Source organism: Theropithecus gelada, chromosome 12 (genome assembly GCF_003255815.1).
Source record: "Theropithecus gelada isolate Dixy chromosome 12, Tgel_1.0, whole genome shotgun sequence".
NCBI classification, from domain to species: domain Eukaryota; kingdom Metazoa; phylum Chordata; class Mammalia; order Primates; family Cercopithecidae; genus Theropithecus; species Theropithecus gelada.
In genome coordinates, this window is record NC_037680.1 from 106,461,286 (window position 1) to 106,483,341 (window position 22,056).

At 35.7% G+C, this 22,056-nt stretch overlaps 1 protein-coding gene across 23 annotated transcripts in view; it reads right to left on the minus strand.

Moving 5' to 3' along the window:
* TRIP12 (thyroid hormone receptor interactor 12) overlaps nucleotides 1–22,056 on the minus strand; it is a 155,050-nt gene that overhangs the window by 37,549 nt on the left and 95,445 nt on the right. For 14 of the 23 annotated variants that reach the window (XM_025404001.1, XM_025403997.1, XM_025403995.1 and 11 more), the window contains 12 exons: nucleotides 14,886–15,034; nucleotides 11,849–11,884; nucleotides 11,674–11,769; nucleotides 10,797–10,889; nucleotides 10,437–10,598; nucleotides 7,704–7,772; nucleotides 7,448–7,613; nucleotides 4,844–4,961; nucleotides 4,299–4,455; nucleotides 2,301–2,454; nucleotides 589–817; nucleotides 159–277 (listed from right to left, as the gene is read on the minus strand). In XM_025404001.1, the coding sequence (XP_025259786.1) occupies nucleotides 159–277; nucleotides 589–817; nucleotides 2,301–2,454; nucleotides 4,299–4,455; nucleotides 4,844–4,961; nucleotides 7,448–7,613; nucleotides 7,704–7,772; nucleotides 10,437–10,598; nucleotides 10,797–10,889; nucleotides 11,674–11,769; nucleotides 11,849–11,884; nucleotides 14,886–15,034 (1,548 nt within the window). Of the gene's footprint in view, nucleotides 1–158; nucleotides 278–588; nucleotides 818–2,300; nucleotides 2,455–4,295; nucleotides 4,456–4,843; nucleotides 4,962–7,447; nucleotides 7,614–7,703; nucleotides 7,773–10,436; nucleotides 10,599–10,796; nucleotides 10,890–11,673; nucleotides 11,770–11,848; nucleotides 11,885–14,885; nucleotides 15,035–22,056 lie in introns of all 23 variants that reach the window. The other 9 variants (XM_025404000.1, XM_025403991.1, XM_025403999.1 and 6 more) reach the window with 3 other exon arrangements.

A 22,056-nucleotide genomic window follows, 5' to 3' on the forward strand; every position in this document is an offset into this window, starting at 1 on the left:
ATAAAAGACACATTCTATGTACTCCGAGCTGTAAGCTAACAGGGCTTTAAATGTCATTTTTAAATTGAAAAGCTATCAGTTTTTGTTCAACAGATTAAAACTTTATTTCTATTGAAGTACTATCTAGACTAAATGACTATTAATTTATATGACATTACCTTCTCTTCTGAAGTAAACACTAAAAATATCAGGTAACTTCTGCATTAAGATTTCTGCCATCTGAAGTGCTCCCACTACTATCTTCAGGTCTTGGCTTGACAGCATGGAAGCAATGTGACTAAAAAAAGAAAGCATTTGTATATAAAACTCTGCCTGAATTTGATGATTATTTTTGGCCATACTACTTTAAATTGAGAGCAAAGCATTTTCATTGTGAAACCATTCTATTAACATAAACATTTTTCTTAACTGTTCAACTTTTATATTTTATAAAAGCTGTATGTGAATATGAATAGACATTAGACAAAAAAGAGCTCAAGATACTCCAAACTTTTGTGCGTATTTTTTCTATTATTACTTTAGAGGTTTCTGAAATTACTTGCAGAGATTTGAATTTGTAAAATGTTTCTACTATTTTCATTAACACACCTTGACACAGCATGATTTTTCAGAACATCCTTCAGAAGTTCAGCATCCGCAAAATAAATTATCCTAAGAATTGCTCTAAGGCACTTATGTCTGACCGCAGGTCCTGCTGAGGAACTATACACTTCATAAAGAACACCAAATAATGTCTTAATAAAAGACTTAGCCAGTTCTGGATCCTCTTTCATAAGCTGTGCTCGAGCATCATCCTTCTTTGACTCTGAATATCCACCTATTACATTTAAAAAAAAAAAATGCAATCCTGAAGTGACAGACTTCAGAAACACAATAAACAATATAAAATAAGTCAATGTAATTCTTGAAATGCTATGAAAACTTTTTCATTATAAAACACATGAACTTCTTTGATATGATCAACTAGGATTTACAAAGATGCTAAAGGCAACATTAAGACAGACAAAATTCAGCTCTCTAGAAAACCAGTGACCCATTCGGACCAGCTGAAAGTAACAATTCATCACCACACTGTACCTCTTTATTTTACTGATATGTATTCAATGAAACAATAGGGAACTCCAGTCCTAACCAACTAAACCAGTGGTAAGAAACAAGAGTTCTAGAAATACACGGTATTTCACTAAAAGCTTTGTAAAATGGATAAAAAAGGTAATTCTGCCACTTTGCTTAGTGACATAAAGTGTGAGGAAAAGATAACTGATAAATAGTAAGTTATACACAAGGGGTTGACAAAGTACGGTCTGTAAGCCGAATCCAGTCCACCACTAGTTTTTGTAAATATAATTTTATTAGAACGCAGCCATGTACATTTGTTTACATATTGTATATGGCTAATTGAAGGCTACAATGGCAGTGGTGGTGAGTATAGACTATATAACCTGCAGCACTTACATTATTTGCTCTCTGGCCCTTTTCCTTTTCTTATTTAATTAATTTATTGAGACGGAGTCCCACTCTGTCGCCCAGGATGGAGTGCAGTGGCGGGATCTCAGCTCACTGCAAGCTCCGCCTCCCGGGTTCACACCATTCCTCTGCCTCAGCCTCCCAAGTAGCTGGGACTATAGGCACCCGCCACCATGTTCGGCTAATTTTTTGTATTTTTAGTAGAGATGGGGTTTCACCGTGTTAGCCAGGATGGTCTCGATCTCCTGACCTCATGATCCACCCACCTCGGCCTCCCAAAGTGCTGGGATTACAGGCGTGAGCCGCCAAGCCCAGCACTATCTTGCCCTTTTCCAAAAAAAAAAAAAAAACAAAAAAAAACACATTTGTGGACCACTGTTCTCTAAACTACAGCTGCAAAAGCAATAAACTAAATCCCTGAGGGGAGAGAGAAATGTCAGAAACCTGGCTTTGTTTTTTTTTTAATCACGATTATCTGTCCTTAATTAGTTCAGATAATTTTGGCAGGAAGGTATAAAATACAAGGTTGGAAAGAACTAGTCAATGGACCTAAAGGTATAATAGTAGTAACAGGATCAGATAACAATCTGCATGAGCGAATTCTAACTCGAGTCTCAGGACATCAGGTAAGTAGACAAATTGTGGAAAAGATACCAGTTAATACTGGCTCACTCATCCATTACTGCACATGATTTAAGAAATCCAAAACCAAATTATTGTTATGCAATTGACTTAAGCTTAAAAAGATACTTAATGAGCCAATTATTATTTATTATGCAAACACAAAATATTGCACAATAGTATAGTGCTATTTTAACTCAGAATGTACTTACTAGTGTTACTATTGGCTAAGGGGTTAGGTTTTCTCTGAATGGCACGTGCTGTTCCCGTGTCCTCATTGATTTGCTGCATAGAATTAAAATCAATAGTATAAACTCGTCCCAGAGTGGACAAGCTTATCTCATCCTCACCGACCTGATGGGCTGCCTGAGAGCAAAGAGAGAGAAACTTTGAATATAAACATTGAGAAATCTATTACCTTAAGACACAGTGGGGACCCTCCAAATATGCTATCTTACATTTTTATTTCATCAGGCCTTAGATGGTGAAGTTAACAGAAGATGGAAAATTTAATAGTGTAGATATGACAAAACTCATTCATTCACCAAATCATTTTTAGTTAGACATAGGTTACATGCCTCAAGCCTTATCAGGGACCCTTAGACAAAATGCAGATAAAATCTTGATGAAAGATCCACCTATGTTGCATCACTGACACAAAGAAGACACCATTTGTATTAAGAATGCTTTTGAGACATTGCTTATAAAAAAATCAGTTATCCATAAATCTTGGTATTCTTAGATTAAAAATGTTATTTACACGATGAATTCTTAGCAACCTACCAAAATCCTCCCTTAAACAAAATGATCCTATGAAATTGTCCTCATGAAACAAAGATAACTTAAAGATTGAAAGGGACACAACTGAAACAGATTCATTGCCAAGGTTGCGTGTGGTATACAGAACATATTTGAGACAGTTCAATGAACACGAGTTTGATTTAAAGAGACTCCAGAAGTGACAAAATATTCTCATTACAGAATCCAATCTATGGAACTCCTAGGCTGAATGGAAGACAAGATTCTCAGCACATATGAGAGAGTAAGCTAATAGTGAAGGTGATCAGGAAGCTAATAGTGAAGGTGATCAGGAAAATGCTAAAAAGAAGATGACTTAGAGTTAGAGACCAGGACCGCTATTAGCAGGATTTGCGTGCTTATATATTGCTTATATATAATGCTGCACAAAACACCAGTCAAAGTCAATTTTCTCATAAAAGTTGGCTCTGAAACTGGATTTATTTTTAAAACTCTTGATTTTATGATGTAAGTCATTGGTTTAAACTTTTTTCTAAAATTCATTTTTAGAAACGAACTAGAAGGCACCTTTAAAGAAGACTGTCTATTCAAAATGTGTGATGTTCTAAAAAAAATTCAAACATCAAAGGTTGAAATTAGAAAAGACATAAATTCTTACAGGTGTCTCATGTATTGAAAATAGTAAATTATGCATGGCATCACAAATAACACAGTGACCAACACCTCCTAAGCTGGAGCAAATATTATGCTAATTTAGTTTTAAAAAATATTTCAGTGCAAACAATATATAAGAAAGTAAAAATCAAAATCACATAAAACTGTCACACAAAATCACTGTCAACATTTTGGTATATTCCTCCCCTTTGTATTATTCATATTTTCACTTATTTTGCTGAATTCCAAAAAGATTCACATAATATTGTATACTGTGTTTTTCATTCATATTTGATTTTATATCATTAAAATTTGTCCCAATAATATCTGGATAACATACAAGCCTATGTGTATCACAATTTACTTAATTATTTACCCAGAACTAGCTATTTCATTTGTTTCCACGTTTTTGCTCTTAAAAAATATTGAGAGGGAACTATTTGTATGTAAATCTTTGCTCAAGGGACATTGCTTTCTGATAGAAGATAGATACGTTTTAGAACCTACAGCCTAAGTCTTCCAATGTTTCCTTTCAGAAATGAGGAAACTATGGAACAACAAACTTAAATTACTTGCTCCAAGTCAATCAGGTAGTTAGCAGCAGAAGCAGGACTAGAACATGATGTTTTCTGACCTGAACAGAAATGAGGACCTTGTTCTCAGGAGACAAAATGAGAGAATCTTGAGTTAATTCAAAATCAAGCACATTCAAGTACACATATCCACCTCCCCACTCCATCCCTACACCCACTCTCCAACAAAATAGACATATTTAAACGGTACGATGAAACTACTACCTCAATGATCCGGCTGTCAATCCTGTTATATGGATGCCAGAGGCCCCGATCGTCACGCCACTGCCATATCGCACCATCTGTGTTCTGTGCATTTCCCTTCTTCAACATGGTATCAACTGCAAAAATGCCTTCTTTTGGTAAACACGGCATAAGTTCACTGAAAACAAAAAGTACAATAATTTTAGTAACTTTATGAAATATCAGTAAACGTTAGGTCTATAAAGAAAAATAATCTCACACAAACTACAAGTTATAGTTAGCTCCATCTTTTTTTTTTGGAGACAGAGTCTCACTCTGTCGCCCAGGCTGGAGGGCGGTAGCACGATCTCGGTTCACTGCAACCTCCGCCTCCCGGGTTCAAGCAATTCTCCTGCCTTGGCCTCCCAAGCAGCTGGGATTACAGGTGCTCGCCACTACGCCCAGCTAATTTTTTGTATTTTTATTAGAGACGGGTTTTCATCATGTTGGCCAGGCTGATCTCGAACTCCTGACCTCGTGATTCATCCGCCTCGGCCTCCCAAAGTGATATTTAGCCCAATCTTTACCAAATCAGAGATGTCAGTTCATACAGTTCTTGAGGACTTCGTGGAACAAGATCAATCTGTTCCTGACAACTTCCATTGGAGGCACCACACAGGAGAAAGTGAAGCGTTTCTGCAATGTCTGTAAAAACCAACAACAAAAAACAAAAGCCTATTAAACTAGTTATAGTACCTCATTCAAGGGCAAACATTACCCAAGGGGGGAAAATAATCAGAATTATTTTCTTACAAAGCAACATAATGCAGAAATTAATGTAAAAAATGCAAAAGTACTGTAATAAAGACCTAAAAAGAAATTCGTGTAGATTTTAACAATCTCTTTCTGGAGACTTCATTCTTTAGTTCAAACCTAGCTGGGTGCCTCATCACAATTCCTTCTTAACCCTAAGACTTCAGGAACCCTTTATTTCTTTCCTTGAGAAGCACAGTATTTTGCACAAAAATGCATTCAACATACCACAAATCAAATATATTCATGTATTTGTCTTCAATTCAAATACACTGAAAATGTGTGGCCTATAGTATAAAATGTAACAATTAAAAACTGTATTGTGATCAGGAAAACCGCTACCTAAGTGACACTGATTACATGCAAACTTGATACAAGGATCAGGGAGGCATTCTCTACTGTAAGTTTCCACTGCCAGAAGACATCATTTTCTGGAGGACTCTGCAATGATAACCACTCAGATGTGCTGACACTGTGAGTGGAAGGAACTCTCAGTCTCTACAGTTTAGTCAGTCTAAACCTAAGGAAAGCTGAAACCTAAAGACACAGCGGGGTCTTTGCTGATTGTGTGTGTGTTCCTGTAAATATTATACATATGCAAAATATACATAGACATTTCATTAGAATGTTTTGCCAATAATCAGTAAGTTCTATAATCAAGAAAAATATTCATTAATGATTTGGGCAGAGAGATGTGGATAGTGAATTGCCTGCCACACAGAATTTCACAATTAGTGGTTAAGATTTTTTTTTAATTGCAGTTTTGCAACTTTATAGACAAGTTTGAATACATGGTATGCTGCATTATAAGGATTTTATTTTTTTAGAAGTCAAGGGATGACAACAAAATAGAGACAAATAGAAGAGGTCCACATTTCCTTTTACAGGGTTATTACAGTAAGCAACTATGGTGACCTCCATATGACAAACATGTGGTAAACTGCCTGGAGCATGCAAAAGAGGTGAAAATACACTAAAAGAAAAAAAAAAAGTTAAACAAAAGGCAGGCAGCAATTTTCCAAATTAGTATTTAGGGATGTGCTGTAACAAAACGTACATTAACAAGAAATAATCTCTCTTACTAATTCGGGAAATGTTGGGATAAACAAGGTTCAAAGAACTCCTAGGGACTTTAGTAAGTAAAATGAATTGTGGATACTCAAGAAGGAGTTGAACCTTTCCCAATCTTATTTAGGAAAAGAGCACTTTCTTCAGGACCACTCAAAATAGGGTTGTCTGGAATACCAAGCTTGGAAAAGACTCTATGCTTTATGGAGAATCTTTCCAACTAGCCACCTCAACAACATTATTTTTCTACAAAGTTATGTGCCAATGTGTTAATTCACAAGAAGAGCGACTAAATATAAAACTGAGCTTCCCTAAAACGAAAATATTATACTGCTAAATATACTGTCTCAGACAGTATGGGACCACTCAGACAGAGTGGGACCAAAGACGATTTTATCAGTTAGTATCATCACTGACTCCCGGGGTAACATCCATAGAGATTAGAATTATGGCTATGAAATTACGCACAATTAAAGGTATTCTACACAAAAGTGATGAATACTCTTCTAGAACCAATCATAACAACCAGGTGTGATAGCTCATGCCTATAATCCTAGTACTTTGGGAGGCCAAGGCAGGAGGAAGGCTTGAGCCCAGGACTTCAAGAACACCCTAGGCAATACAGTAAGACCTTGTCTCTACAAAAAGTTAAAAAGAAAAAAAAAATTACAATGTATAGATGTTGTTTGGTGCCCCATCATTCTCTGACATCAACTTGTTAAGTCTAAGGATTGAGAGAGGAACGGTCAACTACAAGAACAGTGCAATACAATTTTATTTCCTATACGCTGTGTAAAGGTTTAGAAATACCTAAATTTGAAAGGTCTACATTTGAAAAGGTTTAGAAATAACAAATTAGCAAACATCAGAGGTATTCATCATTATAAATACATTCCTACTTTCTGAGGGAAGAAAGCATTCTGGAATCAGAAAAACTGCTAGAAAATCTAACATGGGCAGAAAAAGCAACCTATATAAGCTGAAGACAGCTGGTTATTGGTTAACATAAAACTCAGAATTCTCCTAATCAAGGATGGTTACATGACAAACATTGAATAGAAATTAATGACTTTGTATTGTTAGCCCCAGAAACACCAAGGGCAAACGTTTAATTTATACTTTAAAAGGAGTATGTTAGAAACATTAACATACCGTCCCAACACAAATTTATTACATATTAACACTTCTCTTTACTATCCAGTGCCTATGATATTAGTAATCTCTTCCATTTGCTTGGCTTATGTTGACTTTACATATTAATGAAGAACCAACTTTTCCTGCTTAAAGTAGAACAGTAAAATTGCACTTACTTTGTTTCATAAGTTGAACAGCTAAAGTTGGACAGTTGGAACACATCAGAGAAAACATGCGAACCACCATTATAAACATCCCAGAACTTAAAATGGGTGGAGTCACTACCAACAGCTGTTGAACATTTGTAAGCAGATCTTTGGAAGCAACCTGCTGGAGTAAATTCTTCACAAACACAAGAATAAAGGAATTATTACATCAAGATTCAGCAATTCAACCACCTCATAAAAATACTACCAAAGACTAAACACTTACCTCCTCATGCTGGAAGTTGTCCACTAGGCGTGCAAAACAAAGGCAAGTGCTTTCTACTGACTTTTTATCCTATTTTTTTAATAAAGGAAAATAAAATTTATTAGCATGAAGCATTTTCACTGTCATATATCACTATTTCATCTTCTTCCTAATCCCAGATTCTTGAAGGCAAGCTCAATTAGTAAACGATGGCTTTGAAAATGCAAATGGGCCTAAGCAAGGTAGTCAGTAACATCACAATTTCAAAACAAAGAGGAAACAAACCAACCTCTCCCCTGTATAAAGGCCACTACTAGATAAAAGCAAATACACAGAAAAGGAAGAACTATTATGCTTACGCAATCTCAATACCTAAACAAATGTTATACTAAAGAAATATATAAACATCCTACTTTCCTTTAAAAGCATTACAAGTAGAAATGTTTAAGTGGGTACACACTAAAAAGTTAGAAAAAGGAAAGTTGCGAGAACCAGACATTGTTTCTTGACAATGTTACAAATAGGGCACAGACTTGCAATATTCACTATTAAAAACAAGTAATTCACTATTAAAAAGTTACACTACAAAAACAAATTGCCATATTTGTCATAAAAACAGGGTGGCATCATTGACAAAACGTTTGAAATAATTGTCATAAAAAGAAGGGAAAGACTGTTTTACTGGCTAGACTAATGTTTTGATAGACCTTGATTTTTCCTAACTTATAATTTGACTTTTCATATGTAAAAATTAGACTTGTTTCTACAAAAATGAGAATAATTCAGATATTATAAAGGCCTATAGCCTAAACCTTCACTGACAGTACATAAATCTAGAAAGAGTGCTAGAAATAGTGACTATTTAACTTCTCCAAATCTTTTGTCTTATTTCTAAAGAACATCATATGGAACTGATTATCACATACCAGAGCACACACTTTTAGACTACAGAAAAGATTATCTCAACTATGTTTTTATTTATTATTATTATTTTGAGACAGAGTTTCACTCTTGTTACCCAGGCTGGAGTGCAATGGCACGATCTCAGCTCACTGCAAACCTCCACCTCCCGAGTTCAAGCAATTCTCCTGCCTCAGCCTCCCGAGTAGCTGGGATGCATCACCACGCCCGGCTAATCTTTTATTTTTAGTAGAGATGGGGTTTCACCGTGTTGGTCATGCTGGTCTCTAACTCCTGACCTCAGGTGATCCACCCGCCTCGGCCTCCCAAAATGCTGGGATTACAGGTGCAAGTCATTGTGCCCCCAGCCAACTATGTTTTTAAAAATAAACACATAAACACATTTTTAAACAATGAGTAACACTACTTTGCCTTGATCATCGTAGAAGCAAAAGACTCTAGGGTGATTAAATGATCACTACTATTTTATCTTACATAAATCCCTTATTTGGTCAGGTGTGTCACTTGAGTGCAGGAGTTTGAGACCAGCCTGGCCAACATGGCGAAACCTTGTCTCTACTAAAAACACAAAAATTAGCTGGGCGTGATGGCACGCACCTGTAATCCCAGCTATTCAGGAGGCTGAGGCAGGAGAATCGCTTGAACCCGGGAGGCAGAGGCTGCAGTGAGATCACGCCACTGCACTCCAGCCTGGGCAACAGAGTAAGTAAGACTCAGTCTCAAAAACAAAACAAAACAAAACAAAACAGAACAAAAAAAAAAAAATTCCGAAATTGTTTAAAAATATTTTTATGAACCTAATGTCCCACGGGTCTTAGCCACACTTTGTAATGGCAATTTCAAAGCCAGGTTTCTAGAAATATCTTTAGCAATAACAAACAACACTTTAAAATATTTCTCTGTAGTTTAAAAAAAAAAAAAAAAAAAAACAAAGATCAATTTCTCCATAGCCTTGAAGCTGCACTCACAATTTGTCCTCACCATCCCCGGCCCATAAACCCTGCTTTTCACACTGTATCATCAGGTCCATTGATTCTGCCACCTAGATAATCGCTTTTGCTCTTCTCCAACCCCAGACAGCCACAAACTACATTTTTCATTTCTGTTTGGGAGACAGTCTAGTCTCTCTTCTGGTCTTAACCCACATCCTCCTGTTTCCATCTGACTCCTCCAATGCCTCTCAAGAAAGGGTGATCTTTCCAAAAAGAACTTCTGATCATATCACAGAGTAAATACTCAGTGTTTGCTGAAATAACAAATCCATCCCTTAAAGTCAAAATTGTTAAAGTCATCAAACATATGAATTACTGTTCGTTTGAATAAATCTACCAAAATTTTATAAAATAACCTAATATGGTACATAACTGGATAAAAATAAAAAATATTAATCAGAACATTTTTGATTATATATGCAGTTGAAAGATTTAAAATACTAACTGAAATTGTCATTTTTAAAAAGTGGCTAGGCACGATAGTTCATGCCTGTAATCCCAGCACTTTGGGAGGCTGAGGCGGGTAGATCACTTGAGGTCAGGAGTTCAACACCAGCCTGGCCAACATAGTAAAACCCCATCTCTACTAAAAATACAAAAATTAGTAGGGCGTGGTGGCACACACACACAATCCCAGCTACTCACTCGGGAAGCGGAGGCAGGAGAATCACTTGAACCCAGCAGGCAGAGGTGGCAGTGAGCTGAGACTATGCCACTGCACTCTAGCCTGGGTAACAGAGTGAGACTCTATCTCAAAAAAAAATAAAATTAAATAAAAAATAAAATTAAAAAAATAAGTAATAAAACACTTAATGGCACATAAAATACATGCATATTTTACCTGATGTGTTAGCCTTTGGGTTAGCAATGGGAGGGAATCTGCCACAAAATGAAATTCATCTGGTGTGATACTCTGGCAGCAATTGGCTGCAATTGCTAATGCATTTCTTTGGGCATTTATGCTGAAGAACTCTAAGTACAGCAAGCAGTCTGCCAAACCACCCTAAAATATAGAAAACTGTTAAGGTAAAGAAAAATCCTTTATCAGCAATAAAAATAATTTAACTCTTAAAAAGTCTAGCACATTACTTTGGAAACAACATTTGTATCTTACAAAAACTGCAATTAAGTAGCTTGTACAAATGTGGATTTTAAAAATTCTACATAAGGTGAAATGTAGTCCTTCAGTAACAACACTTACCGCCTGTAGAATGGCTTTACTGTGTCTCCGTGACAACATCTCCAAGGCAGTCAAGGCCTGCTCTGCCACATCAATACACTGAATAACTTGCAGCTGGGAACATATAGTTACCATAAGGTTATCATTTAAGTTCTTTTCCAATAACTTATCTTCTACAGACAGTATTTTCTCTAATTTACATCAATGTATACTATCTCAAAACGTGTAACCCACCATAGGATGTAAGTCGCTTAGCAGCTTAAGCTATAAAGTATGGCCAAAACAGTTTCCTTCTAACCAGTTTGTGGTTTTAAGATACTGAAAAATGTTTTACATAATAAACCAAACCCAATTACATAACCTTTAGATCTTCAGATTTAAAATAGATGAGTTGTTTTACATAAAAAAATTTTAAAATCAGATTTTAACTTTACATCATATTGCAAATTTATGAGATAAAGTAAATTTTGTTGTGCATTAAACAAACAAAAAGGTCCGTAAGACAGACAAAAAACACAGTTTACTACAAACCATACGAAAATTTCTATTCCCCACTGATTCAACTTTCTCAGCTATATAATGAGGGTATAAATACCTATCAACCTCACTGGGATGTTTTCTAGAAATCAGATTATTTTTAATCAAATACTTTAAAGTTCTTCTCTGAAAGTTCTTATATTAATGTGCTAATTATTACTAAAAATTACAAAACTAGGCTGGGATTCTACAAATGATTTATCTTCAACTTCAAACTATTGATCTGCTGGATATAAAACATTTTTCAGGAATCTTGGCTAAAAAATATACTTTATTTAGATAATGAAAGCTGAAATTCAAGAGTTTGCGACTTGATTTCCCTATGCCTGCTTTTGAACAAATGGGGTAAAAGTAGGATCACCTTTTCTAAAAAGACAGGAATAGCATCTACTACAACAGCAGAAGATCGAGGAAGTGCTTCCATCATGTATGTTAAGGCTCGACAAGCATGGTTCATCTAGAAAAGAAGAGATTTCGATGAATAAAAATTCAAAACTTAAATATCCATCATTTAAAAAAATACAGTATATACTTACAATATCAAAATTATGCTCCATCTGAAGTAATGTAATCTGTTAAAAAGATAACAAAGTATTAGAAGGTATACTCCTTGGGAAAATCCTAAAGGTGTTTCTTCCTCTTCTATTTGAACTTCAGCTGAAATGGTATTATTCGTAACTTCTACCACACAAAAATAACGTCAAGATAAAACCTAGTAGGCATACACCAGAAATGATTACACTCAGGATGGTTCATCACACACAGTGACTCCGACTTGAGGGTGCTGCTAGATAACCATCACCTCATGATACAGGTCACAAACAAAGCCTTCTTGTTACTTACAACCTATCCTTTTGGTAGCTCTAACCCTTTCAGAAGCCTATTAATATATCCCTGAGAACTTACCAGTGTTAATAAATACTAGATAGATAAATAAACAGGATCAGCAATGCATTGACATTTGTTGTCAGCAAAGATTCAGGACCATAACTCTTGTGAACAAGCTTCTCTAAAACAGACAAGCACCATTTAACTCAGCTTTAAAATACACAGTAATATAGGATTTAAACACAAGATAGATCACATCAGAAACTATGCACTAATTAAAGCCAAATTAATATAATTACTCCATATACGCGGGAATAAGTTTAAATATTGATTTTAGTTTTTCTTGTGGGAAGGATCTTAAGCAGATTTCAGCTATGTTTTTCTAATGAAGGAATGCAAAACTGCTGGGGATACACACTCCGTCCTCTTGAAGCAGCTGAGTCACCAAAGAAATTTTCTCCTTGCGGGTAAGACAGTCATTCACTGTCTTCTGGTTCAACAGAAATTTTTAAATGCACTGAATTAAGTACCCTTCAATTAAATTTATAACAACAACAACAAACATCAGATATTCTAACACAATACTCACACAATATGAATGTCTTCTCAGCTCTGAATTGTGCTGGGTAGAGTATACCTACATACCAGAAGTCCTAAGAACTATTTTTGTTTAAAAGCAGTTACACACAAACACCATAACACATACACACACTCCATTTCAGGACTTAAAAAAACCAAAATCCTATTTATCAAATCACTTAATATTAGTCACTTAGAACACTTAGTGTAATTTGAAAGGGGTTGTCATGTTAAAAGAAAAAGTACTAAGTTCCCCAATTATTAAACAACCTTGTTATACCGTGTTTGGGAAGGACTGACATAAGCAGATTCCCTTTCACCAAAAATGGCTATTTATGTCACATGATTGCACTGTGATGAAGAGATATACATAAATAATATTCACCTGTGATAAAACATATATCTGGAGAACTCATTAATAACAGCCATTATTAATAGCGAGAGCATCCTTGTGCAAGTCAATCAGGTACTTAAATCTAATTAACAACCAGCACATTAAGTAAAGTGAATTATGTGTCAACATTTCCGCCTAGACTTAATGGCTTCTTTATTTAACTAATAAAAATTAAAATTTAACTGTAGATAGTATAAGGTAAGCCCAGTTATTTGTTGCTACTTCTTACTGAACAAACAACAATAACAATAAAACAAACGAAAATTTGATGCGGGTCACAGAAGCCAGCTACTGAACAAATCAGCAATCTGAGAATGGACATTAACACAGGCAAAATCTGAAAGTTGAAAGGTTAATAATATTGCTATTATGAAACACGCAGAAAGCAACATGTACAACTTTTACTAGAATGGAAATGATAAAATTTGAACACTGGCTTTTATTATCTGCATCTGGGTGGCAGGTGAAGAAATTGTTCTATCCTTTATCAAACTCTGCCAGAGCTGAGCCATCCAAATAAGAACAAGCAGAATAAGAATCATCACCTTGCATTTCACAGGCTTTTCTTTACCCAGCTCTCTCACCAAAACTGAAGCTATCTCCATAATTTGTTCAAATAGGACAATATGATGTAATAACCACAGCTTTACTGCATATACAAAAAAGATTTACATGGTATTTAATTGTAATTTCCAAAATAAAACATGCTACAATGTCATCATGTTTATGTTTGTCTTTTGGTAGCGTTTGATTTAGACTCAAATTTTAATCTTACATTATAGCCAATTTATTTAACTTTGAACAAAGAAATTATCAATCCACTATTTAAACACTGTATTGTGCTAAGGTGCCTACATTTGATAATAGCAATTTTTCTTCCTATTGTTTTCATATTTAAAAGTTTAAGGAATCAAGCTGTTAATAAATTTCTCATATCAAAATATCAACTCATAACTGTGTTGAAAAGGCACTAAGAAGATTTTTTAAAGTCTTTATTTCTTTTTCTGAGACAGAGTTTCACTCCTGTTACCCAGGCTGGAGTACAGTGGCACGATATTAGCTCACTGCAAGAGATCAGAGCGATTCTTTGCCTTCCAGGTTCAACTGACTGTCCTGCCTCAGACTCCTGAGTAGCTGGGATTTACAGGCACCTGCCACCATGCCCAGTAAATTTTTTCTATTTTAAGTGGAGACAGGGTTTCACCATGTTGGCCAGCCTGGTCTCGAACTCCTGACCTCAGATGATCGACCTATCTCGGCCTCCCAAAGTACTAGGATTACAGGCATGAGCCACCGTGTCTGGCCAACATAAAAGCTTTTAAACTGAAAGGATCCACATATATACCATATGGCTTGAGTAGTATTCCCATGTAGACACGTACTAAATATGAAACCTTTCTGGCCCTCCGACACAACCCAAAGTGAGCTTCCCTGGCCCATTGCTCCATGGATCACCAGGCTAAAAGGAAAAGCACGTATATTTTACATGGCAGGAGTTAAGGTTACTGATGAGGCGAACAATTTAAAACCAGTCATTTAAGTATCAAGAATTGGGTGACTATTCATCAAAAAATGACTTAGAAAATTTGTTATCTCATTAGCAACTGCTCACAGTATCTATAAGCATGAAATAAAAGCACCAAGTCATATACTCGTCTCTTAACTCTATCATGTTTTAAAAATTAATACTGACAATAATCATACATTCAGTAAAAAATCAGCAGATTTCTGCAGACAAATGAGGTAAAATGAGGGGAAAACACTATGCTTACCAAAGCTGGAACAACACTCTTGACAGGAAACCCTCCCAGTGTCTCCTCATTTCCCATGACCAGCAACTGACACATCTCAATAACTGCCTGAAGCTGTTGACTTTCATCACTGGCTTGCAATCCTTGTAGTAGCTGCTGGGCCTTAGAACCTTTAGAGAAAAAAATAATTATTATCTTTAAACACTTAAGAAAATTATTACTAGGTATAAGGTGTGACTCGCAATGTAACTGGTTGCTTATCTTCTTTGGATCCTAACAGGTCTATAACCAGGGTCAAGGCACACTGCTAATACACTGAAGGAAGAATTAAATTAGTTGCATCTGCCCTGCCTTATCATGCTTTCACAGTTATATATTTCTGTCTTCTTAATTGAAAAGTTGACTGGTTTCACAGCAAAAAACCAAAAAATAATATCCATAAGACCAGTATAAACTGATAGCTTTAACATGATCTGTTTTAAGGAAATATAAATCGTGAGCAAAAGTTTGCTGCAATAATAAAAACCTGTTAAACAATGATGCCCATACTTCAAAGGAAACGTTATACACCTCCAAATATCCGTTCCATAATAAATAGAATCCAATTAACAGTGAAAGGGCAAGGAAATAAAAAACAAACACAACAACGTATCTAACAAAAAAGGGAACGAAAAGAATATTCTGTAAAAATACACACACACACACACACACACAATTATAAACCCTTACAACCTCTTTCATTTCCTGCACAGATGATGGCTATCAGAATGTTTCTACTTTTAAGACTTAATTCCATTACTCCAACAATTGAAAAATGTGAATACTCAACAACCACAGAGAAATAAGTTGTCATTAAGCTGAACAATACACTCCAAAATAAAGTCTACAAGCTGGGTTCAGTGCTCATGCCTGTAATCCAAGCACTTTGGGAGGCCAAGGCAGGTGCATCGCTTGAGGTCAGGAGTTCGACACCAACCTGGCCAACATGGTGAAACCCCGTCTCTACTGAAAATACAAAAATTAGCCTGGCACAGTGGTGTGCACCTGTAGTCCCAGATACACAGGAGGCTGAGGCAGGAGAATTGCTTGAACCCTAGAGGCAGAGGCTGCAGTGAGCCGAGATGATGCCACTGCACTCCAGACTGGGCGACAGACAAAGACTTCATCTCAAAAATGATTAATTAATTAATTTTAAAAAATTAAGTCTATGAATGTGTTTCATTTTTCATGGACACTTTCCTACTTGAAACCACAATTAATTAAATTAACACTTAACCAATGTTTTATGATGTTACTTTTAAAGCCCCTTCACTTCTTACACCTTTTCAAGTTATTCTTTTCATATTGGACTTTTCCAGTCCTATATCATTAAGTATTGAAATGTGTAGAAATGGGATATATGTCTGGAAGCTGTCAATGAATGTGAAATTCTCATAAAAACTAAAGCTAATAATTTCAATTGACCATTAGTGATATTTCTGGGGGCATACACCTCTCAAAGGGGCACATGGCAATTCATGGAAGTTGTTTTATGGTTTAAGATTGTGGCTACTGCATTCTATAGCTATCGCTGCCTACCTACCTTTACCATAATTAAAATTCATCCAAAAATACACCAGAAGAAAAGTTGGGGGAAATACAATTTAACAATTTTAAACTAAATAATATCAATTCCAGTGAGAGTAGGTTTATCACTTCTGTGTTGACATAATGTAGAAGGAAAAACAAAATGATAGAAAAACAGTGAAAACAAACGACTCCTCTGCTGATTCTAAAAGGATTAAACTTTAAAAGGATTAAACAGTTCACATCAAGTATGGCCTAATAGCACAACCCCCTAAGAGAAAGAACTGACATGTATGTGACTAGATGGAGGTCTTATAACCATGTGGGTTGACAACTGTTAAGGACATGGATCTTATACAGCACAATCAAAATTATCATCAATACCAATAAACATCTGGGATGTACCTAAAAATAACTTACACTAAACTGAAGATAACAACAAAAAGCCAAAACCATTACCAAAACCTACTTTATCTTCTGATCTATGAAGAGAAACCAACTCTTAGAGTAGTGGATTTTGAATTTAGAATCATTTTATACTCTTAAAAACTACTGAGGGACCACAAAGCACTTTTGTTTATGTGGGTTGTATTTATTGATAATTTTAAAATATGTTAATTGAAATACAAAAATTTTAAATATTTGCCAGTTAACTCATTATACATTAATATAAACAATTTTGATTTTAAAAAACCTTATTTTCCAAACCAGGTGGCACGGTCTCAGCTTACTGAAACCTCCGTCTCCTGGGTTCCAGCGATTCTCCTGCCTCAGCCTCCCAAGCAGCTGGGATTAGAGGCACAGGCCACCACGCGTGGCTAATTTTTTTGTATTTTTAGTAGAGCTGGGGTTTCACCATCATGGCCAGGCTGGTATTGAACTCCTGACCTCAGGCAATCTGCCCACCTTGGCCTCCCAAAGTGCTGGGATTACAGACATGAGCCACCGTGCCCGGCCCAAACACTATTTTCAGTATGAATTTGGTTGCTAATGTAGAACTCATGGATACAGAAGCCTAACTGTATTTATTCTTTAAATCCATGAATAAGTGGACCCGCACAGTTCAAACTCATGTTGTTCAAGAGTCAACTGTAAATGGAAAAGATTGGCCTTACTGTGTTCCAAAGATTATTAAAAAGACATGTCTTGGGAGTAAAGACCTAATTAAATTAACTGGTTCAGTAAGGGCATCTTAGATAAAAACTGAATTATATTTACTTGGAGTATGTGGCAGTGAAAAACACAATGACTGCTAGTTTCAGTGCCACTCCCTCATGCTTAAGATCCCACCAGTTTTACCCATTACAGCTTATGAACCATCAGTTCAAACATCAAAGAAACAGAAGGAAAAATCTTAGTAACTATTATTAGTTTTGACCTTACAGAACTCATTTAAGGGTCTCTCACGAACCAAGAGTCCACAGATCATACTTTGAGAACCGTTACTGTCGATCAGGGTTTGGCAGGCAAACATTCTCTCAAGGGCCAGATAGTAATTATTTTGGGCTTTACAGGCATATGGTCTCTACTGCAACTACTCAACTCTGGCACTGTAGCTGGAAAGTATCCACAGAAAGTAAGACTAATACAAACAAATGAACATGACTATATTCCAATAAAATATTATGGACACTGAAATTTGATCTGCATTTAATTTTCACATCAGAAAATATGACTCTTTTAAAATGTTTTCAGCCACGTAAAAATATAAAATCCACTCTTAAGAGTATACAGGCAGTATAATGCAAATTCATTGGTTTATTATAGCATACCTTATACAAAAATTAGCCGGGCGGGGTGGTGTGCACCTACAGTCCCAGATACGCGGGAGGCTGAGGCACAAGAGTCACTTGTTTGCAGTGAGCCAAGATCACGTCACTGCACTCCAGCCTGGATGACAAGAGTGAGACTCCGTCTCAAAAAAAACAAAAACAAAACAAACCAAAAAAAACTGATAGAGGGGAGAGTAAGAAGTTTTGCTAAGACAGAAGAAAATCTTGTACTGTTTGAGATTGATAAAGTATTAATTTAAGGTATGCTATAACAAACCAGTGAATTTGCATTATACTCCCTAGGGTACCACTAAAAGAAATATACGAAGATACATAACTAAAAAAAAAGTTAGAAACAATGAATTGTGGTAAAAAAATCAAAAGCTTGATACCATACTGCTGTCATACCCACGACTGGTGGAAATGCAAAATGGTACAATCCCAAATTGGAGGAGTTTGCAACACCTACCAAAACATCATATGCATTTACACTCATTTAAGCAGCAATCCTCCTTCTATAAATCTATCCAAAAGATAATGCTTGAAAAAAAAAAAATAAATAAGAAAGCTACATTTCACTGAAGGCTAGCCAATAGAAAAAAAACTGAAAATAACTCAAATGTGCAACAGGGGACTATATAAATAAACTATGTATACCCACACAATGGAGTAACATGGCAGCTTTACAAAGGCCTATCAGTTGAACATGCAACACGCATGTGGCAGCTGTGAAGAGTGAACACCAAAATACAGTATCAAAAGCAAAGTAAAGTGTATAAAGTTTGCTACTCTTAACTGAGAAAGGAAGTCCCATGGACAATATAGATATTTATGGATTTTTTAAAGTAAATAACAGAAGGACAAGCCATAAAATTTAAAAGATTATTTATGTAAGAGAAAGAAGCAGGGAAAATGGAAAGCAAAAGAAGATAAGATTTTTCTAAATATATCTTGTTTGTAGATTTGACTTTTACAACTGTGTAAATATTATATAATTATAAAAGCAAAATACACATTTTAAAAAGCAGTCCCTAAAAATCAGAAGCAAAATGAAGTAAATGAACCAATCCAACCTGCTGGCATAAAGAAAGAGATGGATTATTTCAAATGACTTTAAAACACACTAATTTTAACACAAAGTAAAAAATATCCCAGGAACAGAAAGAACTGTAAAATAATCTTTTTGACTTTTTTAATAATAATACTTTCAGTAGCAACTTGAAATCTTGTACTGTGGGATAAAGTAAATGAGTCACTATGTTGTAATTATTGGGAATTAGGACACTCAGCATTGGAGAAAGGAGATATAACATGAATGAAGTTAAATAAAAACTCTGTAGACCTAAACATGAATTGGTGGTATCATACCAACTTTTAAAAGAGTCTAGAAATAATGGTCAACCCAGAAGAAATGAATATGGCAGACTGCGGTCTCTAAATACAAAATAAACCAACGCTCTATGGGGAAATGAACAATTTCAGGTATGGGGAGTGTATCAGTCCATTCTCACACGTCTACGAAGAAATATCCAAGACTGGGTAACTTATAAAGAAAATAGGTTTAATTGACTCACAGTTTGGCGTGGCTGGGGAGGAAACTTACAATCAGTGGAAGGTACTTCCTCATAGGGCAGCAGAAGAAAGAATAAGTGCCAACAGGGGAAATGCCAAATCCTTATAAAACCATCAGATCTAGTGAGAACTCACTAGCAGGAGAATAGCATGGGAGAAATCACCCCCATGATTCAACTACTTCCCACTGGGTCCATCCCAGTGGGGACTGTAGGGATTGCAATCCAAGATGAGATTTGGGTGGGTACACAGCCATACCATAGCAGGAAGAAAAAATAAGTCAACTGAGTTTGCCACATCTTATCATACCAGAAAATAAGAAGGCTATCAAAAATTACTAAGGTTATGGCCGAAAGATTCAGAAGCCAAACTCAAAAAGATCCCATCATCCAATGCTGGGACAATTCAAGTATCAATGAAAATCACTGAAATGTCTAACACACGTCTCAACCCACTGCTTACAATCACACTTAAAAACAAACATGTTAAAAAGCAAAACAAAAATACAACAATGGTACCTTTGGAGGATATAAAAATCACTCCTTTTATTAACCAGTAAAGAGTGAAAAATAATTTTTCCTGTATCAACTATTGTCCCGGGCAATCAAACAGAAGGTGAGAAGAAGATATCCTTTATATATTTCTACTAAATTATTAATACTTTCTTTACTTCTCATAAATGAAAAGAGATTATTAGGTCTAAAATACTACTATTTTGTAACCCCTATTACATAGGTACTTAGTTTCAACAGCTTGTTAAAAGACAGACACTATGTACTTTCTAAGAACACACTATGACTTTTCAATAGGCTTTGTTTACCAAGAAAAGATGATAAAGGCTCTAAACTCAATGTGAAGAGGTCTCTAGATCCAACAACCAGTTTGCAAGAAATACACTTATGATATTGAGACAGTGAAACTTCGACATCTATTGGCTATCTATTATTAAGAAACTGCTGGTTTATTTTTTAAATGTGATAATGTGACTGTGTGTTTTGAGGAGCATTATCTTGAACCACATGATGAAATGTTTATAGATTAAAATTAGGTGTCACTTAACAAATGGGATATGTTCTGAGAAATGCGTTGTTAGCCTATTCTGTCGTGCAAACATCATAGAGTACACTTAAACCAAGATGGTACAGAGTTTAGCCCCTTGCTCCTAGGCTAGAAACCTGTACGACATGTTACTTTACTGAATACTATAGGCAGTTGTAATGAGTATTTGTATATGTTACTATATCTACACATAGAAGAGGTATAATAAAAATATGATATGAAAGATTAAAAAATGGTACTTCTGTATAGGGCATTTACCATGAATGGAGCTTACCAGGAATGGAAGTTTCTCTGGGCGAGTGGGTGGTGAGTGAATGTGAAAGCCTAGATTATACACTACTATAAATTCTATAAACTGTATATATATGTATACTAAATTTATAAGAAATATCTTAAAGAAATTAACCGGTCAGGCACTGTGGCTCACGCCTGTAATCCGAGCACTTTGGGATGCTGAGGTGGGCAGATCACAAGACCAGGAGATCGAGAACATCCTGGCTAACAGAGTGAAACCCCGTCTCTACTAAAAATACAAAAAATTAGCCAGGCGTGGTGGCGGGTGCCTGTAGTCCTAGCCTCTCGGGAGGCTGAGGCAGGAGAATTGCTTGAACCTGGGAGGAGGCGGTTACAGTGAGCCGAGACTGCACCACTGCACTCCAGCCTAGGTGACAGAGCAAGACTCCGTCTCAAAAAAAAAGAAAGAAAGAAAAAAGCAATTAAGCTTCCTGTAACTTTTTACTTTCATAAACGTTTTTTAACTTTGACTATTTTGTAGTATTAACTAGCTTAAAACACAAACACAATGTACAGCTGTATAAAAACATTTTCTTTCTTTATATCCATATAAGCTTTTTCCTATTTTGAAAATTCATTTTTCTTTAGTTTAATTAAACAGTTTTTTAAAACATTTAGACACAAACATGACCATTAACCTAGGCCTGCACAGGGTGAAGATCATCAATATCATTATGTTCTACCTCCACATCTTATGTCCCACTGGAGGTCTTCAGGGGCGATGATAGGCATGAAGCTGTCATCTCCTATGGCAACAATGCTTTCTTCTGGAATACCTACTACTAAGGTTTACAGTTAATGTTCTTCTTTAGTATGTAGAAGGAGTACATTCTAAACCAAGCTTGCTCAATGTGTGGCCCAGGATGGCTTTGAATGCAGCCCAACAAAAATTCGTAAAGTTTCTTAAAATATTATAAGATTTTTTTGCG